This window comes from Heterodontus francisci, chromosome 27 (genome assembly GCF_036365525.1).
Source record: "Heterodontus francisci isolate sHetFra1 chromosome 27, sHetFra1.hap1, whole genome shotgun sequence".
Taxonomy (NCBI): Eukaryota; Metazoa; Chordata; class Chondrichthyes; order Heterodontiformes; family Heterodontidae; genus Heterodontus; species Heterodontus francisci.
The window spans coordinates 30,648,332-30,667,222 of NC_090397.1; the positions used below are offsets into that span (position 1 = coordinate 30,648,332).

At 42.1% G+C, this 18,891-nt stretch overlaps 1 protein-coding gene across 2 annotated transcripts in view; it reads left to right on the forward strand.

The window, feature by feature from the left end:
- Positions 1-17,620, forward strand: part of LOC137384729 (cAMP-dependent protein kinase type II-beta regulatory subunit-like) — a 112,212-nt gene extending 94,592 nt beyond the window's left edge. For both annotated transcript variants that reach the window (XM_068059078.1, XM_068059079.1), the window contains exons 10-12: positions 1,948-2,013; positions 4,183-4,315; positions 16,074-17,620. In XM_068059078.1, the coding sequence (XP_067915179.1) occupies positions 1,948-2,013; positions 4,183-4,315; positions 16,074-16,207 (333 nt within the window). In that variant the 3' untranslated portion in view covers positions 16,208-17,620. The remainder of the gene's footprint in view (positions 1-1,947; positions 2,014-4,182; positions 4,316-16,073) is intronic.
- The last annotated feature ends 1,271 nt before the right edge of the window (positions 17,621-18,891 follow it).

Here is an 18,891-nt window from a genome sequence, read left to right on the forward strand (position 1 = left end):
CGCCCTCCCTCCTTCCCCCTCTCTCGCTCGCCCTCCCTCCTTCCCCCTCTCTCGCTCGCCCTCCCTCCTTCCCCCTCTCTCGCTCGCCCTCCCTCCTTCCCCCTCTCTCGCTCGCCCTCCCTCCTTCCCCCTCTCTCCCTCCTTCCCCCTCTCTCCCTCCTTCCCCCTCTCTCCCTCCTTCCCCCTCTCTCCCTCCTTCCCCCTCTCTCCCTCCTTCCCCCTCTCTCCCTCCTTCCCCCTCTCTCCCTCCTTCCCCCTCTCTCCCTCCTTCCCCCTCTCTCCCTCCTTCCCCCTCTCTCCCTCCTTCCCCCTCTCTCCCTCCTTCCCCCTCTCTCCCTCCTTCCCCCTCTCTCCCTCCTTCCCCCTCTCTCCCTCCTTCCCCCTCTCTCCCTCCTTCCCCCTCTCTCCCTCCTTCCCCCTCTCTCCCTCCTTCCCCCTCTCTCCCTCCTTCCCCCTCTCTCCCTCCTTCCCCCTCTTCCCCCTCCTTCCCCCTCCTTCCCCCTCCTTCCCCCTCCCTCTCCCCCTCTCTCCCCCTCCCTCTCCCCCTCCCTCTCCCCCTCCCTCTCCCCCTCCCCCTCCCTCTCCCCCTCCCTCTCCCCCTCCCCCTCCCCCTCCCCCTCCCCCTCCCCCTCTCTCCCCCCACACTATTTGGAGGCCTATAGAATTGGCCTAGTCATGTGATGTCCTCATTTTGCTTCTCAACTCTAACCAAATGGATTATGTCTTAGATCTCTCAAAGGCGTCCTCTTTTTCCAACACTACAATGTCATCCCTAATGAGTACTGCAACCCCACCTTCCTTTTTTCCTTCCATAAGGTTTCTGAACACTTTGTATCCTTGAATGTTAAGCACCCAAATCTCGCTATTTTTAAGCCACATTTTTGTTATTGCCACTACATCATATTCCCACACATTTTGTTTGTGCTTGTAGCTGTTCTATACCAACAGTAATGCCCACTGCAGAGGAACCATTTCACATTGACCTGAATAATGTGATTGATTTGTCTGCTAATGGTGTTGCAATCAGGTGAGAGACTTCAGTGTGCAGTTTGGCATGGGTTTTTATCATTGGTCCCAGAAGTCATCCTGTTATTTTATGACATTGTTTTGATGGGAGCTGGTTATCACCATTAGCTGTCTGCCAATCAGGCTCTTTGTGGTGGGGGAAAAGGGTTATGCGCAGCCAAGAGAAGCGGGCAGTAGTAAAGTTGTGCGTCCTTTCATGCTGTTTGGCCCAGTAACAATATCTGAAATTCAGTAATAAAAACAAGAAATGCTGGAACCACTCAGCAGGTCTGGCAGCATCTGTGGAAAGAGAAGCAGAGTTAACGTTTCGGGTCAGTGACCCTTCTTCTGAACTTTTCCAGCATCCGCAGTATTTTGTTTTTATATTATTTGAAATTCAGTAGCCTTGTCAACCTTCTCTTATGCAGTGTTAGTTAGAGTAGTTAGTGGCATATCCTTGGTCACCTGTCTGCGCAGAACCCATTGAGGTTTTGAAATTGTTTCTCTGCATTCATGCCCCTCCCTTTCTCCCATTCTCTCACCACCCTCCCGCCCCACCCAGTCTAACATAAATTGTTGCAGTGATCCATTGTCACAAAATGAAGTAGTCAGTTGAAGACGTGATCATGTACAGCTACCAAGATGTTAGAGCAGAGTAACTGCCCTTTTCTGCTAGTATTTTTTTCTGTTTGAGAAACGTGAGAGACAAACTTTTATTCCACGGAGAAGCCAAACATAATTTAGTTCAAAGTTAAACTCCGAATGTATTTTTTCTGAATACTCCAAAGCTCATTATACCAACATTATTAAGCTGTCAGGGTAACTTTTCTATGGACAATTTACTTGTGCCATATAATTTTGAACACTTCTGAAAAATAAGTACATAAATCTTATTGATGTCATCACTATTCATAAATTTAACTAGTTTTTTTTGTCTTTCAGGGAGACCAAGCTGATTCGTTTTATATTGTGGAATCTGGAGAGGTCCGGATAACTATGAAGCACAAGGTAAATGCAATTACTCTGTCTTTTAGAAAGACAGATTAAATTACTAATCACACATAGATGTATATTACACATTGTGTAATATCTCAATCAAAATCATAGCATCTCTACACAGAATGTTCCAGTGGTAACTGTTTCCAGATAAAAAGTGAGAAACCTGGATGATAGGGTGAGTTAAATAGACCAGCGCTTTCTGTATCTGGATTCTTGTTTTTCCATTTAACACTTAACCAGTAGATGCATCTATCTTTGTGCTGGTTAACATTTGCAACTGAAGTACTTCTATAGTCTGGGTTTCTTCCAACTTCTCTCTCCTACAGCCTTCCCTGCTCCCCAAAAAAGGAAAGGCTGCTTCACCGAAACAAAATCTCTTGAGTTTCCACAGACTTGACTAATGAAAGTACCCGTGCTAATAATTGTGAATGTAAGTCAACATTTCAAGGAACATAAATAACACCGAAGACTTCACTTGAGCATGCTAATCCTAAACCAGTTTCATATTTGTAAATCACCTGACTATCCAATACTCTATGTAGCTACCTTCATTATCCCATTACTGAATCCTCAGTTTTAAGTCTGTGAAGTGCAGCAAAGATGTTGATTCCAGATGCTTGTAAAGCAACTGACTACATCACTCTTAGCCATCTGGAGTTCCAAGATGGGTGGGGGGGGGGGAAGAATAAAATTTTCAGGGTGAGGGGTGGGGGAGCGGGGAAAACTATTTTAATTGGCTGTGGGGATGGTGGGAAGAGTTTGAAGAGCAAATGTTAGAAGGTTGGGGGGACAAGTTCAGGTAGGGAATAAAGTAAATTTTGTCAATAAGGGCCAATTAAAAGACGATTGGGGGGCTTGGGGAAGGGCCACCATATAATTTGTTTATGAAAAATTATCAGGACTACTGTAACATTAAAAATTAAAATCTCTGCTAAGGCCTTTGAAAATGGCGGCGGCACTGTATGCCGTTGCCGGGGACTACGTCATTGGGGGCGACCACTAGGCCCCATCTATTTAAATGAGCCCCAGTGTGTAATATCGTGGGGGCTCTGCGGCGGCACTTCAGTGTCAGAAGGCCACCGCTTTCACAGCGTGGCACAGTGATAAAATTCAGTCCCTAATCCGTTGTTCCGTAAGCACAAAAACAGTAATACCAAAGCAAGAACTGGATCAGTTAGACTTAACATTGGTCAAATTGCAGGTGCACTTCAGAGATTCTCTTTGATTACAGTAATGTTATAAGCAGCACTTCTCAATTAAACAAAGTTGAGACTTCAGGATTGGTGCTTAAAATAGATCTCAAAATAAATTTTTTACAACCAAAAAAAGATTTATGACTGTTGCCAATATTAGCAAACAAATGTTTAATGCATGGCTATGATATTCTTCTGTCCGCTGTTTTAATGGAGGCAGTTAAAATAAACTGGTTTATTGCCTGTTTTTAAAATGCGGGGGAAAATCATTATACCGAAGTGTTGGGTATTCGTCTGCTAATATCAGCAATGGTCATTTTTTTACCTTCTCCATTTTGCTTTGAACAAGGCTCATTGTTCTTAAACGCAAAAACTGTAGATGCTAGAAATGCAAACAACAGCTTACATTTTTATAGTGTCTTTAACGTAGTAAAATATCTTAAGGCATTTTGCAGAAGCATTGTAAAACAAAATGTGACACTGATCCATACAAGATGTTGGGTCAGATGACCAAATGCTTGGTCAAAGAGGTAGGTTTTGAGGAGTGTCTTAAAGGAGGAAAGTGACATACAGAGGTGTAGGGGGGGGGGTATTACAGAGCTTGGGGCCGAGGCAACTGAAGGCACAGCCTCCAGTGGTGGCGCGATTAAAATCGGGGATGCTCAAGAGGCCAGAATTAAACGAATACAGATATCTGAGGTGAAAATAGGCGGTCTTACTGATTGCGCAAATATGCGGGTGTAAGCTCACCACAAATAAAAACATTTTTGGAAGCACTGAGCGAGTCAGGCAGCATCTGTGGAGAGAATGGAGATGTTTAGGTTCAGGGCATGGACGCTTTGCCAAAATTCAACTCTTTTGTTGTAGCTTCCACAATCTAAATGTTAACACCTGTTCTCTCCATAGATAGTGTTTCTGTTTCATTAAACTTTGTTAACTTATGGAACTAATATGTTCAGAAATCATTTTCGGTTTCTTTTTATAGGCCAAACCTGATGCAGATGGTGGAGTGGAAATAGCTCGCTGTTCAAGAGGACAGTATTTTGGAGAACTTGCTTTGGTAGCAAATCAGCCACGTGCAGCTTCTGCATATGCTGTCGGAAATGTGAAATGTCTAGGTAAATATTTCACTGTTTAAGGAGCATTTTAAAAATGTGTGGGTGAAATCTAGCTAATAGTTTTCTGGTAATTCCTTTACTACTTTTTATATTGAATTATTTCGGTGTAAGTGAATGTTCACAGAATTTCACACAGTCTAGATATTTCATAGACTAAATGTAACTTTGATATATTCCTCTAGAGGAATAGAACTGAAAAGCAGAGACTGGAACTCACTGCCAAAGAGGGTGGTGGAAGCCAGGACGATCAATGATTTCAAAAGGAAATTGGATGTGCACTTGAAGGAAATAAACTTGCAGTGTACGTGGATGGAGTGGGGGAATGGAACTGATAGGATTTTTCTCGGGAGAGCTGGCATAGATCCGATGGGCTGAATGGCCGCCTTCTGTGCCATAAGTGACTCTCAATCTATGACATTGTGAAACATATATTGGTTAGACCACTCTTGGAGTGATAGTAACAGTTCTGGACTCCATATTACAGAAAGGATATAGAGGTACTGAAGAAGATGGAAAAAACACTTACTAAGATGATACTAGAACAGAGTGGTTATAATTATCAGGAAAGGCTGAACAGGCTGGGGCTTGTTTCTCCAGAAAAGAGCAGGATACAGAATTATCTAATTAGAGGTCATTAAAATTGTGAAGGGATTTGATCAGTTAGATGTTGGTAAAATGTTTTCATTTGTGGTCAGTCCAAAACTAGGGGCAATAAATATAAGATAGTCACTAATAAATCCATTAAAGAATTGAAGGGAGACTTCATAACCCAGAGAGTGGTTGGAATTTGGAACTTGCTACCACAGAGTAGTTGAGGCAAATAGCATAGATACATTTAGGGGAAGTTACATATGTAAATGAGGGAGTAAGGTATAGAAGGACATGCAGTTAGGGTTAGATAAGTAGGGTGGCAGGAGGCTCATGTGGATCATATATAGCAACATAGACCAGTTAAACTGAATTATCAGTTTAGTTTAGTTTAGTTTAGAGATACAGCACTGAAACAGGCCTTCGGCCCACCGAGTCTATGCCGACCATCAGCCACCCATTTATATTTGTGTTGTAAATTCCAAATTTTATTCATGTCAGTAGTTTTGATGATTGGGAATACACATTAACTCCTTAACCATTGCTAAATGTCCATGGATCAATGGTTGTTCAAATGAAGTATTTTACTGTCATCCTGTATTTACAAAAATTATATCTTAAATAGCATAGAGGGTGCGTTTGTACTACAACTCCATTAGTGTGAAGAGGTTTCCACCATGTTGTGAAGATAGAAACCTATAGAAATATCCAGTTAAATTAGAGGTGGATTTGGTGCAAAATAAATAAAATTAAAATTTATTTTAACTTAAGTACAGTGACAGAAAAGTAAACTGCACTTATTTTTTGTTTTGCCACAGTAATGTGAAGATGTATTTTATCATTTGAGACAAAATATATTTCAGTGTAAAATGCTTATTCAAAACCTGCTCTTTTCATGGAATATATTTTAATAATTTTAAAATCTCAAGTTATTTTCCTAGAACTAATTTACTGTGATAACTTTCTCAAAGAAGTAAGATCAAATAGTTACATTTCTGAAGATATGCTAATTAATCCCTATGCCACTGATTCTAAAATTATGAATTCGGCTAACATTGGTGCACTTTCTTCTCAGTACTTCTGATTGCTCAGAAAATACGATATGCGCATTATGAGATGGGTTATTTGGACTAGAATGTTTCCAGGTTTAATCTTTCTTTGCAGAGTTAGTACTTGTTGAAGAAAAAAATTCATGGGATGTAAGCATTGTTAGTAAGGCCAACATTTATTGCCCATCCCTAATTAGAATTAGAACATTACAGCGCAGTACAGGCCCTTCGGCCCTCGATGTTGCGTCGAGCTGTGAAACCATCTGACCTACACTATTCCATTTTCATCCATGTGTCTATCCAATGTCCACTTAAATGCCCTTAAAGTTGGCGAATCTACTACTGCTGCAGGCAGGGCGTTCCACGCCCTTACTACTCTCTGAGTAAAGAAACTACCTCTCACATCTGTCCTATATCTATCACCCCTCAACTTGAAGCTATGTCCCCTCGTGTTTGCCATCACCATCCGAGGAAAAAGACGCTCACTATCCACCCTATCTAACCCTCTGATTATCTTATATGTCTCTATTAAGTCACCTCTCCTCCTCCTTCTCTCCAACGAAAACAACCTCAAGTCCCTCAGCCTTTCCTCGTAAGACCTTCCCTCCATACCAGGCAACATCCTAGTAAATCTCCTCTGCACCCTTTCCATAGCTTCCACATCCTTTCTATAACGCGGTGACCAGAACTGCACGCAATACTCCAGCTGCGGTCTCACCAGAGTCTTGTACTGCTGCAGCATGACCTCGTGGCTCCGAAACTCGACCCCCCTACTAATAAAAGCTAACACACCATATGCCTTCTTGACAGCCCTATTAACCTGGTTAGCAACCTTCAGTGATTTATGCACCTGGACACCAAGATCTCTCTGCTCATCTACACTAACAAGAATCTTCCCATTAGCCCAGTACTCTGCATTCCTGTTACTCCTTCCAAAGTGTATCACCTCACACTTTTCCGCATTAAACTCCATTTGCCATCTCTCAGCCCAGCTCTGCAGCCTATCTATGTCTCTCTGTACCCTACAACATCCTTCGGCACTATCCACAACTCCACCGACCTTAGTGTCATCTGCAAATTTACTAACCCACCCTTCTACACCCTCTTCCAGGTCATTATAAAAATGACAAACAGCAATGGCCCCAAAACAGATCCTTGCGGTACACCACTAGTAACTAAACTCCAGGATGAACATTTGCCATCAACCACCACCCTCTGTCTTCTTTCAGCTAGCCAATTTCTGATCCAAAGCTCTAAATCACCTTCAACCCCATACTTCCGTATTTTCTGCAATAGCCTACCGTGGGGAACCTTATCAAACGCCTTACTGAAATCCATATACACCACATCCACTGCTTTACCCTCATCCACCTGTTTGGTCACCTTCTCGAAAAACTCAATAAGGTTTGTGAAGCACGACCTACCCTTCACAAAACCGTGCTGACTATCTCTAATGTACTTATTCTTTTCAAGATGATTATAAATCCTGTCTCTTATAACCTTTTCCAACATTTTACCCACAACCGAAGTGAGGCTCACAGGTCTATAATTACCAGGGCTGTCTCTACTCCCCTTCTTGAACAAGGGGACAACATTTGCAATCCTCCAGTCTTCCGGCACTATTCCTGTCGACAATGATGACATAAAGATCAAGGACAAAGGCTCTGCAATCTCCTCCCTAGCTTCCCAGAGAATCCTAGGATAAATCCCATCTGGCCCAGGGGACTTATCTATTTTCACACTTTCCAAAATTGCTAACACCTCCTCCTTGTGAACCTCAATCCCATCTAGCCTCGTAGCCTGAATCTCAGTATTCTCAACAACATTTTCTTTCTCTACTGTAATTGCCTTTTTCTTAAGTGAGTGCTGGTAGTGGTGAGCTGCCACCTTGAACCGCTGCAATCCATGTGGTGTAGCTACACCCCTACACCCACAGTGCTGTTAGGAAGGGAGTTCCAGGTTTTTGGCAATATAGTTCCAATTCAGGATGGTGTGTGACTTGGAGGGGAGACTTGCAAGTGATGATGTTCCCATGCATCTACTGGCCCTTGTCCTTCCGGTTGGTAAAGGTCATGAGTCTGTAAGGGGCTGTCGAAGGAGGCTTGATGAGTTACTGCAGTGCATCTTGTAGATAGTACACACTGCTCCCACTGTGCACTGGTGGTGGAGGGAGTGAATGTTTAAGGTGGTGGATGGGGTGCCAATCAACTGAGCTGCTTTGTCTTGGATGGTGTCAAGCTTAAGTGTTGTTGCAAGGCGAGTGGAAAGTATTCCATCACACTACTAACTGATGCCTTGTAGATGGTGGAAAGGTTTTGGGAAGTCAGGAGGTGAGTTAGTCATTGCAGAATTCCCAGCATCTGACCTGCTTTTGTTGCCACAGTATTTATGTGGCTGATCCAGTTAAGTTTCTGGTTAATGGTAACCCTCAAGATGTTGGTGTGGGATTCAGCAATGGTAATGCTGTTCAAAGTCAAACCGACCTGGTTAGATTTTCTCTTGTTGGAGATGGTCATTGCCTGTTACTTGTGTGGCGTGAATGTTACTTGCCACTTATCAGCCCAAGCCTGAATATTGTCCAGGTCTTGCTGCATGTGGACGCGGACTGCTTCAGTATCTGAGGGGTCACAAATGGTACTGAACACTGTGCAATCATCAGTGAACATCCCCATTTCTGACCTTTATGATGGAGGGAAGGTTATTGATGAAGCAGCTGAAATGCTTGGGCCTAGGGCGCTATCCTGAAGAACTCGTGCAGCAATGTCCTGGGGCTGAGATGTTTGGCCTCCAACAACCACAACCATCTTCCTTTGGGCTAGTTATGACTCCAACTCAGTGGAGAATTTTTCCCTGATTCCCATTGACTCCAATTTTGGCCCCTTGAATTCTGTCTAATGCTACCTTGATGTCCAGGACAGTCACTCTCGTCTCCCCTCTGGAGTTCAGCTCTTTTTCCCGCATTTGCACCAAGGCTGTAATGATGTCTGGAGCCGAGTGGCCCTGGTGGAATCCAGACTGAGTATCATTGAGCACGTTATTGATGATTAAGTGCTGTTGGTACTGTTACATTGCAATCCTTTGATGATTGAGAGTAGACTAATAGGGCGGCATTTGGCCAAATTGGATGTTCTGCCTTTTATGGACAGGACATACCTGGGAAATTTTCCACCATTGTTGGACAGACACCAGTGTTGTCACTGTACTGGAACAGCTTGGCTAAGCGCAGTGCTACTTCTGGAGCACGTTTTCAGTACAGCCAGGTTGTTGTCACGGTACATAGCTTTTGCCATTTCCAGTGCTTTCAGCCATTTGTTGATATCATGTGGTGTGAATCGAATTGGCTGAAGACTGGCATCCGTGATGCCGGGGACCTCGGGAAGATCATCCACTCTGTTCTTCTGGCGGAAGATGTTTATAAATGCTTCAACCTTGTCTTTTGCACTAACTTGCTGGACTCCTCTCCTCTTTCCCATCCGCACCCCCCCCACCCCTCAGTCCACTGCCTGTTATTGAAGATGGGGTGTTTGTGGAGCCTTCTCCTCCAGTTCGTCATTTAATTGTTCACTACCATTCAAGACTGGATGTGGCGGGTCTGCAGAGCTTTGATCTGATCCATTGGTTGTGGGATCAGTTAGTCCTGTTGCATGCTGCTTCTGCTGTTTAGTATGCATGTAGAGCTGTGTTGTAGCTTCGCCAGGTTGGCGCTTCATGTTTAGGTATGTCTGGTGCTCCAAGCATTCTCTCCTGCACTCCTCATTGAACCAGGGTTGGTCCCCCGGCTTGATGGTAATGGTAGAGTGAGGGATATGCCAGGCCATGACGTTACAGATTCTGGTTGAATACACTAATGCTGACGGCCCACAGCGCCTCACGGATGCCCAGTTTGAGCTGCTGGATCTGTTCTGAATCGCTCCCATTTAGCACAGTGGTAGTGCCACACAACACAATGGAGGATACCCTCAGTGCAAAGATGGGATTGTGCAGTGGTTACTCCGACCAATAATGTCATGGACAGACGCATTTGAGAGTGAGGTCAAGTAGGTTATCCTTCTTGGTTCTTTCACCACATGCCATAGGCCTAGTCTGACAGATATGTCCTTCAGAACTTGTCCAGCGCAGTCAGTCATGGTGCAACCGAGCCACTCTTGATGAGGGACGTTGAAGTCTCCCACCCAGTACAATCTGTACCCTTACTACCCTCAGTGCTTCTTCCTGGTGGTGGTCAATATGGAGGGGTACAGATTCATCAGCTGAAGGAGGGCGGTAGGTGGCAACCATCGGGAGATTTCCTCGCCTGTGTTTGACCCGATGCCATGAGACTTCATGGGGTCCGGTGTCAATATTGAGGACTCTCAGCCACTCCTTCCACGCTGCATACCCACTGTTCCACCACCTCTGGATGGTGATTGAGGAGTCTGGGACACTGGCTGCAAGCTATGATTCAGTGAGCATGACCATGTCAGGCTTTTGCTTGATTAGTCTGTGGGACAGCTCTCCCAATTTTGGCACAAGTCCCCACATGTTAGTAAGGAGGACCTTTCGGGGTCGACTGGACAGGTTATGTTTTTGTCGTTCCGGTGCCTCGGTTGATGCCGGGTGATCTGTTGGTTTTCTTTTTTGACTTTACTGTAGTGCTTTGATACAACTGAGTGTCCATTTCATAGGGCAGTTAAGAGTCAACCACATTGCTGTAGGTCTGGAGTACCAGACCGGGTAAGGATGACAGATTTCTTTCCCTAAAGGACATGAGTGAAACAGACGGGTTTTTACGACAATCCAGTAGCTTAATAGCCGCCATTACCAAGGCTAGCGCTTTTTTTCCAGATTTATTTATTAATTTAGTTTATATTCCACCAACTGCTGTGGATTATTAGTCCAGTGACATTACCACACCACTACCATTCCCTATGATGGTTGAGGTAGTATACTTACATTCTTGCAAATCAACACAGCCAGCAGAACCTAACAAACCTCTTCATAAACGTGACCCAGCACCAAAAAATCTGACATAAGCCTTGTAACACGTAAAGACAGAGTTATGTGACAGTGTAGTTAAGTTTGGGTTACTATCCTTTTAAGGAGCAGGCATACGGGTCACTGTTTAAAAATAAGGGGCTACCTATTTAAGACAGAGATATTTCTCTGAGGATCATGAGTCTTTGGAACTCTTCAAAAGGCAGTGGAAGCAGAGTCTTTGAATATGTTTAAGGCAGAGGTAGATAGATTCTTGATAAGCAAAGGAATGAAAGGTTAGCAGGGGTATGTGATAATGTGGAGAAATCAGTTCAGCCATGAACTTGCTGAATGGCAGAGCAGGCTCGAGGGACCGAGTGGCCAACTCCTGTTCCTAATTCGTATGTATACTTTCTGGCATTTTAAAGTATACTCTCATATCCTTTTCAAGCCAAAAATGTTTATCCTGGCAGGGTCAAAGATCATTTAAATATGAAAATGAAGTAGTTATAAAGACAGATTTACAGGTCCCTTCTCCTTTCATTGAAAATTGAATCCCAGATGCATCCTGTTTATTTGTGAACTAAAATCTTTATACTGTACGGACTATAATATACCCAACTGGCAGTGCATTTGACCTTCAGCAAATTACTATCAACTCACTATCTCAACTTTCCCTGTACTGGATCCCATTAAGAGAAGTGTGGGATGACCTGGTTTTGTGTGTATTGTGTGATTTAACTACTAGAAAGTTTTGGGAGTGATGAAGGTTAGTAAACACATCAAAAACAAAATCTTAAAACCGAGCTCTTGGGAAGGATAATACTGTAACATTAATCCATTATTGGATGCAACACACTTAAAACATTGACTCGTTTTAAAACTTTAAAACATGTTGCTCCCATGATTCTGCCAAAATGAGTTTTTTTTTCACTGGAAAACATCATGCACTTTTTAAAACAACTGTCACGTGCAATTAAGAGGTGGTTTGAAGGAACAGGTACTGGAAGCTGAATTTTTGAACCTGGCTGGCGAGCTCCAATTTGTGGTTTGCAATTTAATCCACTCCTGTTGATCGTTAATTTCATTCCTCACATTTCCCCAAGCATTCTGATGACTATGATCTTGATGGTGCAGACTGTCTCTCTGGATACTTCATTATGAGAATGGATTCCATGAGTGTTATAAACGAATTGAAACAACTTATAAAATTATGGAATATAATTTTCTGCTACATCTACCCAGAAATGGAAACAAATTAAATGAAACTCATCACCACCCCAATCCCACTTCCTATTTTGCTTCTAACCTGTAGCAATTTCTGGATGAGAGGGTTGTTCTTTGAAGAGAGATTGATTACAATGGGCCTGTATCCTCTAGAGTTTAGAAGAATGAGAGGTGATCTCATTGAAATGCATAAAATTCTGATGGGCTTGACAGGAAGATGCTGAGAGGCAGTTTTCCCTGGCTGGAGAGTCTAAAACTCAAGGAACTCAAAAATCTTCCACAGGCATATAAATAGTAAGTGGGCAGTAAGAGGCGTGATAGGGTCTATTAGAGACATAGAGGATGATGTATGCTTAGAGGTGCAGGGCAAGGCTAGAATATTTAATGATTACTTAGTATCAATGTTTACTGAAGAAGAGGATGCTCACAAAATAACTGTACAAGTGGAGATGGTAGAGGTAATGGTTGGGTAAAAATTGGGGAGGATGTGCTGGAAAGACTGGCTATGCTTAGAGTGGATAAGATGGCTGGTCCAGATGGCTTGCATTCCAGGTTGCTAAGAAAAATTGAGGTGGAGACAGTGGGAGGGCTTGCCATAATCTTCCCTAGATTCAGGGAAGGTACCAGAGGATTGGAGTGGCAAATGTGTTCCCCTTATTCAAGAAAGGATGCAAGGACATTCCTAATAACTGCAAGCTGGTTTAACATCAGTGGTGGGTGAAGTTTTAGAAACGACAATCGGGGAAAAAATTAACAGGCACTTGGAGAGTTTTGAGTTAATTAGGGAGAGCCAGCATGGATTTGTAAAAGGCAAATGGTGCTTGACTAATCTTGAAGTAACAGAGAAGGTTGATGAAGGGAAAGCAATGGATGTGGTCGACATGAATTTTAAGAAAGCCTTTGACAAAGTACCACATAAAAAGCTGGTTAACAAAATTGAGTCTTATAGAATAGGAAGGTCAGTGACAGCTTGGATAAAAAATTGCCTTAAGGACAGAAGACAATGAGTTGTGGTAAATGGTTGCTTTTAATACTGGAGGATGGTCGAAAGTGGTGTTCCCCAAGGGTCACTGCTCTGACCACTGCTTTTTTTGATGGATATAAATAACTTGCCTTTTGGAATACAAAGTAAAGTTTCAATATTTGCCAATGATACCAAACTTGGAGGTATGGTAAACAGTGAGGATGATATGACCCGCCTGCAACATGACATAGATAGGCTAGCAGAACGGCAGACAAGTGGTAGATAGAATTTAATACAGGGAAATGTGAGGTGATTCATTTTGGCAAAAGGGACAGGGAGAGGCAATACTGACTAAATGGCACAGTTCTAAAGAGTGTACAGGGACACAGGGACCTGGGGGGGTTTCATGTGCATAGATCTTTGAAGATGGCAGGATGTATTGAGATGGTAGTTAGCAAAGCAGATAGGACCTTGGGTTCATACGTAGAGGTTTTGAATATAAAAGCAGGTAAGTTATCCTGAACCTGTATAAAGTTCTGGTTAGGCCACATCTACAGTATTGCATCCAGTTCTGGTCACCATACTTTAGGAAGGATGTGAAGGTGTTTGAGAGGGTGCAAAGGAGATTTACCAGAATGGTTCCAGGCATGAGGGATATTCGCTAGATGATGAGGTTGGAAAAGCTGAGGTTGTTTTCCCTGGAGCAAAGGAGATTGATGAGAGATTTGATAGAGGTGTATAAGATGATGACCGGTTTCAATAAGGTAGACAAAGAAAAGTTGTTCCCATTAGCTGATGGTACAGGGACTAAAGGACACAGATTTAAGGGTTTGGAAAGGAGATGCAGGGGAAACATAAGGAAGAACATTTTTACACAGCGAGTGTCAACGACCTGGAACTCGCAGCCTACAAGGATGGTGAAAGCAGAAACGATGAATGATTTCAAAAGGAAATTGGATGGGCACTTGAACGAAATGAACTTGCAGGGTTACGGGGATGGAGTGGGGTAATACAACTGACTGGATTGCTCTACAGGACTGGCATGGACATGATGGGCTGAATTGCGTCCTGTGCCATAATGTATCTAATTCGGGGTCATAGTTTCAGGATAAGGTGTCAGCCACTTAGGACTGAGATGATGAGAAATGTGCTCTCTCCAGAAGATAGTGATTCTTTGAAATTCTCTACCCCAGAGGGCTGTGTATGCTCCATTGTTGAGCATATTGAAGATGGAAATTGATAGATTTTTGGACACTAAGGGAATCAAGTAATGTGGGGTTCAGACTAGAAAGTGGAGTTGAGGTACACGATCAGTTCTGATCTGAATCAGTGACAGAGCAGGCTCAAGGGGCCACGTGGTCTACTTCTCCTTTTACTTCTGTTCTTCTTGCATAAGGGCAATGACCAGAAACCTTAGATAAAAGCAGTTAATACATTCACGAAAGGAACCACCCTCCTTATCTCCAAATAGCTGTTACTTTTATTGAAAAAAGTAATTGGTGGTTTGGAGTAGCAGTCGGGCATGACCGTATTTGGGAAATTGTTTTTAACAGCTGTCTTTAAATGAGCTTACATAGTATTTGCAGCACAAAAACAGGCCATTTGGACCACGGTTCCATGTTGGTATTTATGCTCCACACAAGCTTATTTGTTGTATTCAATTTCTATGGGGAGCAACTTAAACAAATACTTCTCCAACTGCAAATGGCAAACAATACCAACTCAGTGGAAAACCTAATTTTAACACTAAATGGATGCATAAAGTAGTGTCTCTTTCTTATGGGGTCTCATCCTAACTCCTAATTGACCTGATTGGTTATGAAAGCCTCCAATCTAGAGAAAATGATTTTCCCCTATCCTCCCCATGAAGAGTGGACACAGATTGAATTGCTGAAGGTCATAATGAAAAATCAATGTCGCCAATCCTAGATGGGAAAATGATCAGCCATTGCTGATTCGTATGCAGTAATGATGCTGGAAAATGCATGCATGTGTGGATTTCAGAAGAGGACAGAATGGGGTTCAATTGAGATACCGGCTATCGCCAAATAGCCGACCAATACTCAACTCTCTGGGCTCACTTGGAGAATGAATACTTGGCAGGACATTAGAGAGCTACCAGCACCTAAGGAACCATATTCAGTGAGAATTGTTTTTTTGAGAAGGAAGAAACAATAAAAGCACTTCCTTGTTTTGATCAATGCAAGGTTTTCTTGCTTTTCTAAAGTACATGTGTCAAGTGTTATACTCAGGTTCGGGGGACAGGGGGAAAAGGGCGGAGCCACTATCATCGTATTTTTTTATCCAACCACAAACTGACTGGGAAAAAAAGGTGGAGATTAATTTGTATTCTTTCCACCCTCGTTTATTTTGGCAAGTATTTCTCCTTTGGTACTTCCCTCTTTTAAAGCTTAAGACGCAGATCACAACATGGAAATTTGCAGGGTAGTTGCCTTTTAACATGCTGTTGTGTAGCATGTTTGTGTAGTAATATATACTAATTTCAGGAGACATGTTTTTAATGTGTTCTGTAAAATAATAATGATTGTGATGCATCCAATTTAATTTGGGCTGTGGTCTAAAACCTAAATGGAGTGAGGAATGTATCATATTTTGGCTTAATTCTAACGATGCTTTTAAGAAAACAGTTATTTACTCACAGATAACAGTGAGATGGGTGTGCCTGCTTCTCACTGTGGAGTCTGTCTATCCTTGGCAGGAGCACAGAGAGAACAGGAACCAAGAGAGAGCTGAACAAGGGAAAAGCACTGGGGGAAGTAGGAACCCGCTTCCGGCTGCTCCTTATTTGTTTGGTCTTGCCAACCCTGCTCTGTGGACCCCCAGAATTCCACAGACCCCAGTTTGAGAGCCATTGGCTTATAAGACCAAATAGATACTGAATGTCAGAATCTAAGCGTTTTCAATATAGAGTAATTTCTTTCATTTTTGTGTTTGGCAATTCACTTTTTTTTTACAGTTATGGACGTGCAAGCTTTTGAACGACTGCTTGGTCCTTGTATGGATATTATGAAGAGAAACATTGCAAATTATGAGGAGCAACTTGTGGACCTTTTTGGAACTAATATGGATCTCACTGATCCAAGTGTATGAACAAGAAAATTCAAGGAAGCCATCATGATATATCACTGTGGAAAAGTGGATTCCCCACTGATAAGTGCATTTGAATTGCATAGAAGGGAAGCGTTTTTGTAGCTATTCTGTTTACTCATTTTCTAAACAAAAACAGAACTAACACCATTGCAGTATAGTGATAATCTAGAACCCAGCTTTTATGTACTGATTTTTTGAAACACACATAATTAAATAGATAAATATATGACCCAGATATTGACTCATTTGACATTTTTAAATTGTTCGTTCAATAAAATACTTGCGGAGCAAAGGATCTGCAGTGACCAAGAAAGGATATGAATGAGTTTAAAGATTGTTGATCCTGCACACAGTGCATTTTAACTTAAGTATAAGTTAGCTAATAAACCTTATTTGATAGCTTGGCTCCTGGTTACATTGAGATATTCCACTAAATATACCGGAAATGTATAGCAGATTTAAAAGAATTTCATTATTTGGTATGGAAGTCTGCATCTTTCATTCTGTAAGATTAATTTTTATGCCAAAGTATTATTTGATTGTTTTGTGAACAAGTTCATTTATAATTTTTGTTTCAATTCTGTCATGGATCATAATGGAATGAAAATTCAAAAATCGAAACTATTGGAAAATGTTTCACCAAAGAAAAATGTGTGTGGCGAGGTCTAATTAAAAAAAACAGTATTTATTCCTGAACTTAATTTTGTCGAAGTTTGATAACTAATTTAGTTTTTCCCTGTTTTGTGAAGTCTCCCACCTTTCTAGGCAGGACTTGCTGGGACAACAAATAAATAGAGCCATGTGATGTGCTTTGAATCTGATTTTGTGATAGAAGGTGCATTGAGGTAGGAGGTGATAATTGCATAATTCATTCCTTTCTGGTGTTACACATGCAAGCAATTATTGTTGCAGCTTCCCAATGATCTGATTCAGAACTGTTAACCCATTTGATCAGTGGTCTTGAGTTTTAATGCCAGCCTCGGGAAAGGAATTTGTAGATTCTAAAATCTTTCACCATCATGCTATGCACATTGTGATCCTTTTACTCTAATCCAAAATAGAAACCAAATTCAGTCTGATTATATAATTCATCACAATATAAGTAATATTTTAAAGTAGATGTTTGTAGAGAGCATCTACATGGGCTGTCACTTTTATCTTTTTAGGTAGATTAATTAGTCTAATCTAGAATATGTTTTGTCAGATTTAATACTGATCACAATCACGTTTGGGGAAAAGAAAAATGCTGAAGACTGTTAACTGGGGCTAGTATTTGATTAAGCTACATGTAACAGTATTGTACTGTACTGGATTATCGTCTGATTTTTAAAAACCCTTTGGCACTCTTGAGTACAACTAGGCATTTTTAGAAGACATTTATGGATCTAATAAAATATGAACTTATTTAAGAGACACTTGCAATTTTTATTGAATAATAGTGGATAATATCAAAATTAAGTACAAGAGTTTATCTGTTGCAAGCATTTACCATTCTAAAAATATTACAATCCTCTTTGATTCTGTTTGTAAATTTTAAATTGGTCTCTGATAATGCCATTGTTCATACTAAGTCTTAAGACTGATATAGATTTCAGTAAAGTCATTGTATGGTTGCAAAAAAAAAAATCCATTTCCCTATTGTGAGTCATTGTGAAGCAAAGAAAACTTAGTAAACTATTGATTTCTGTAGGGCTCATATGTAGACATGGGTCTGAACTGCCAATTTAAGCAAATACCACTCTTGAATAATGCTATCTAATAGTGGATGCAGCTCTTTAACTTCACTAGCCACCCATTTAGCGACTAGGACCCCAAAATTGTTAGGCCATTCTGGCAGACTCCTGTTATAACTCTAGGGGTAGATGGTGGAACTGCAGCAAATTTAGTTAGAGCCTCGATACATCTGTTCCCAGAAGTGGAATGTAGCTATCTGTAGCCTGGTCTGTGGGTGGTATCTCCTCCCACTCCAGAAAGGCCACTTATGTGGATGGGAATTGGCTTAGAGCATAGACTTGCTACTTGGAGTTCTTGCTTCCCTGGCATCTATTTGACCTGGTGTAAGTTTTAAGGCCGGTGCGTTAAGTGAGATAAGGCATACCAGCCTCCTGCTTGGGGGGGGGAGAAAGGGTATTCAAACTGAGATCAGGGCCTGGACCCCCATAAGATTGGTGGTAGTGGGGGGAATTGAAAAAACATCTTCCAGCAGCCCTGATACAGGCCCAGTGAGGCCATAATTCACAGCTTTCCTGGGAGACCTGCATCTGGTTGCCTTGTTCTCTTGGGCCGGCCAATTCCCAGTGACGGTTCCCACATCTTTGGGTGGCAGTTCTGCAGATGCTGTATCCATCCCCCCCTCCCTCCCACTCCCACCACCACGGGTTCCAAAGGCTTGGTACTGGAAACTTCTTGTCTGGCCCTGTGAGCTTCAGCAGGGTCAGAAGCATGCCCAATCCCAATGTAACTACCAGGTTTGTGCCCTTTTTAATTTAATGAGCTTGGGTTTTTATAGCAATGACCAGAAAATGTGACATTTCTTTGGAAAATACCCAATTGAGTTACATCTTTAGATGTGTTTACATGATAATGCTGGCAATGGTGTAATGCTAAAGTTGTAGTGTAAATCCAGTGTTGACTCCTCACCTGACTCTAGAGAGAAGCATTGTGAGATTCCTTGGAGAAAAGGT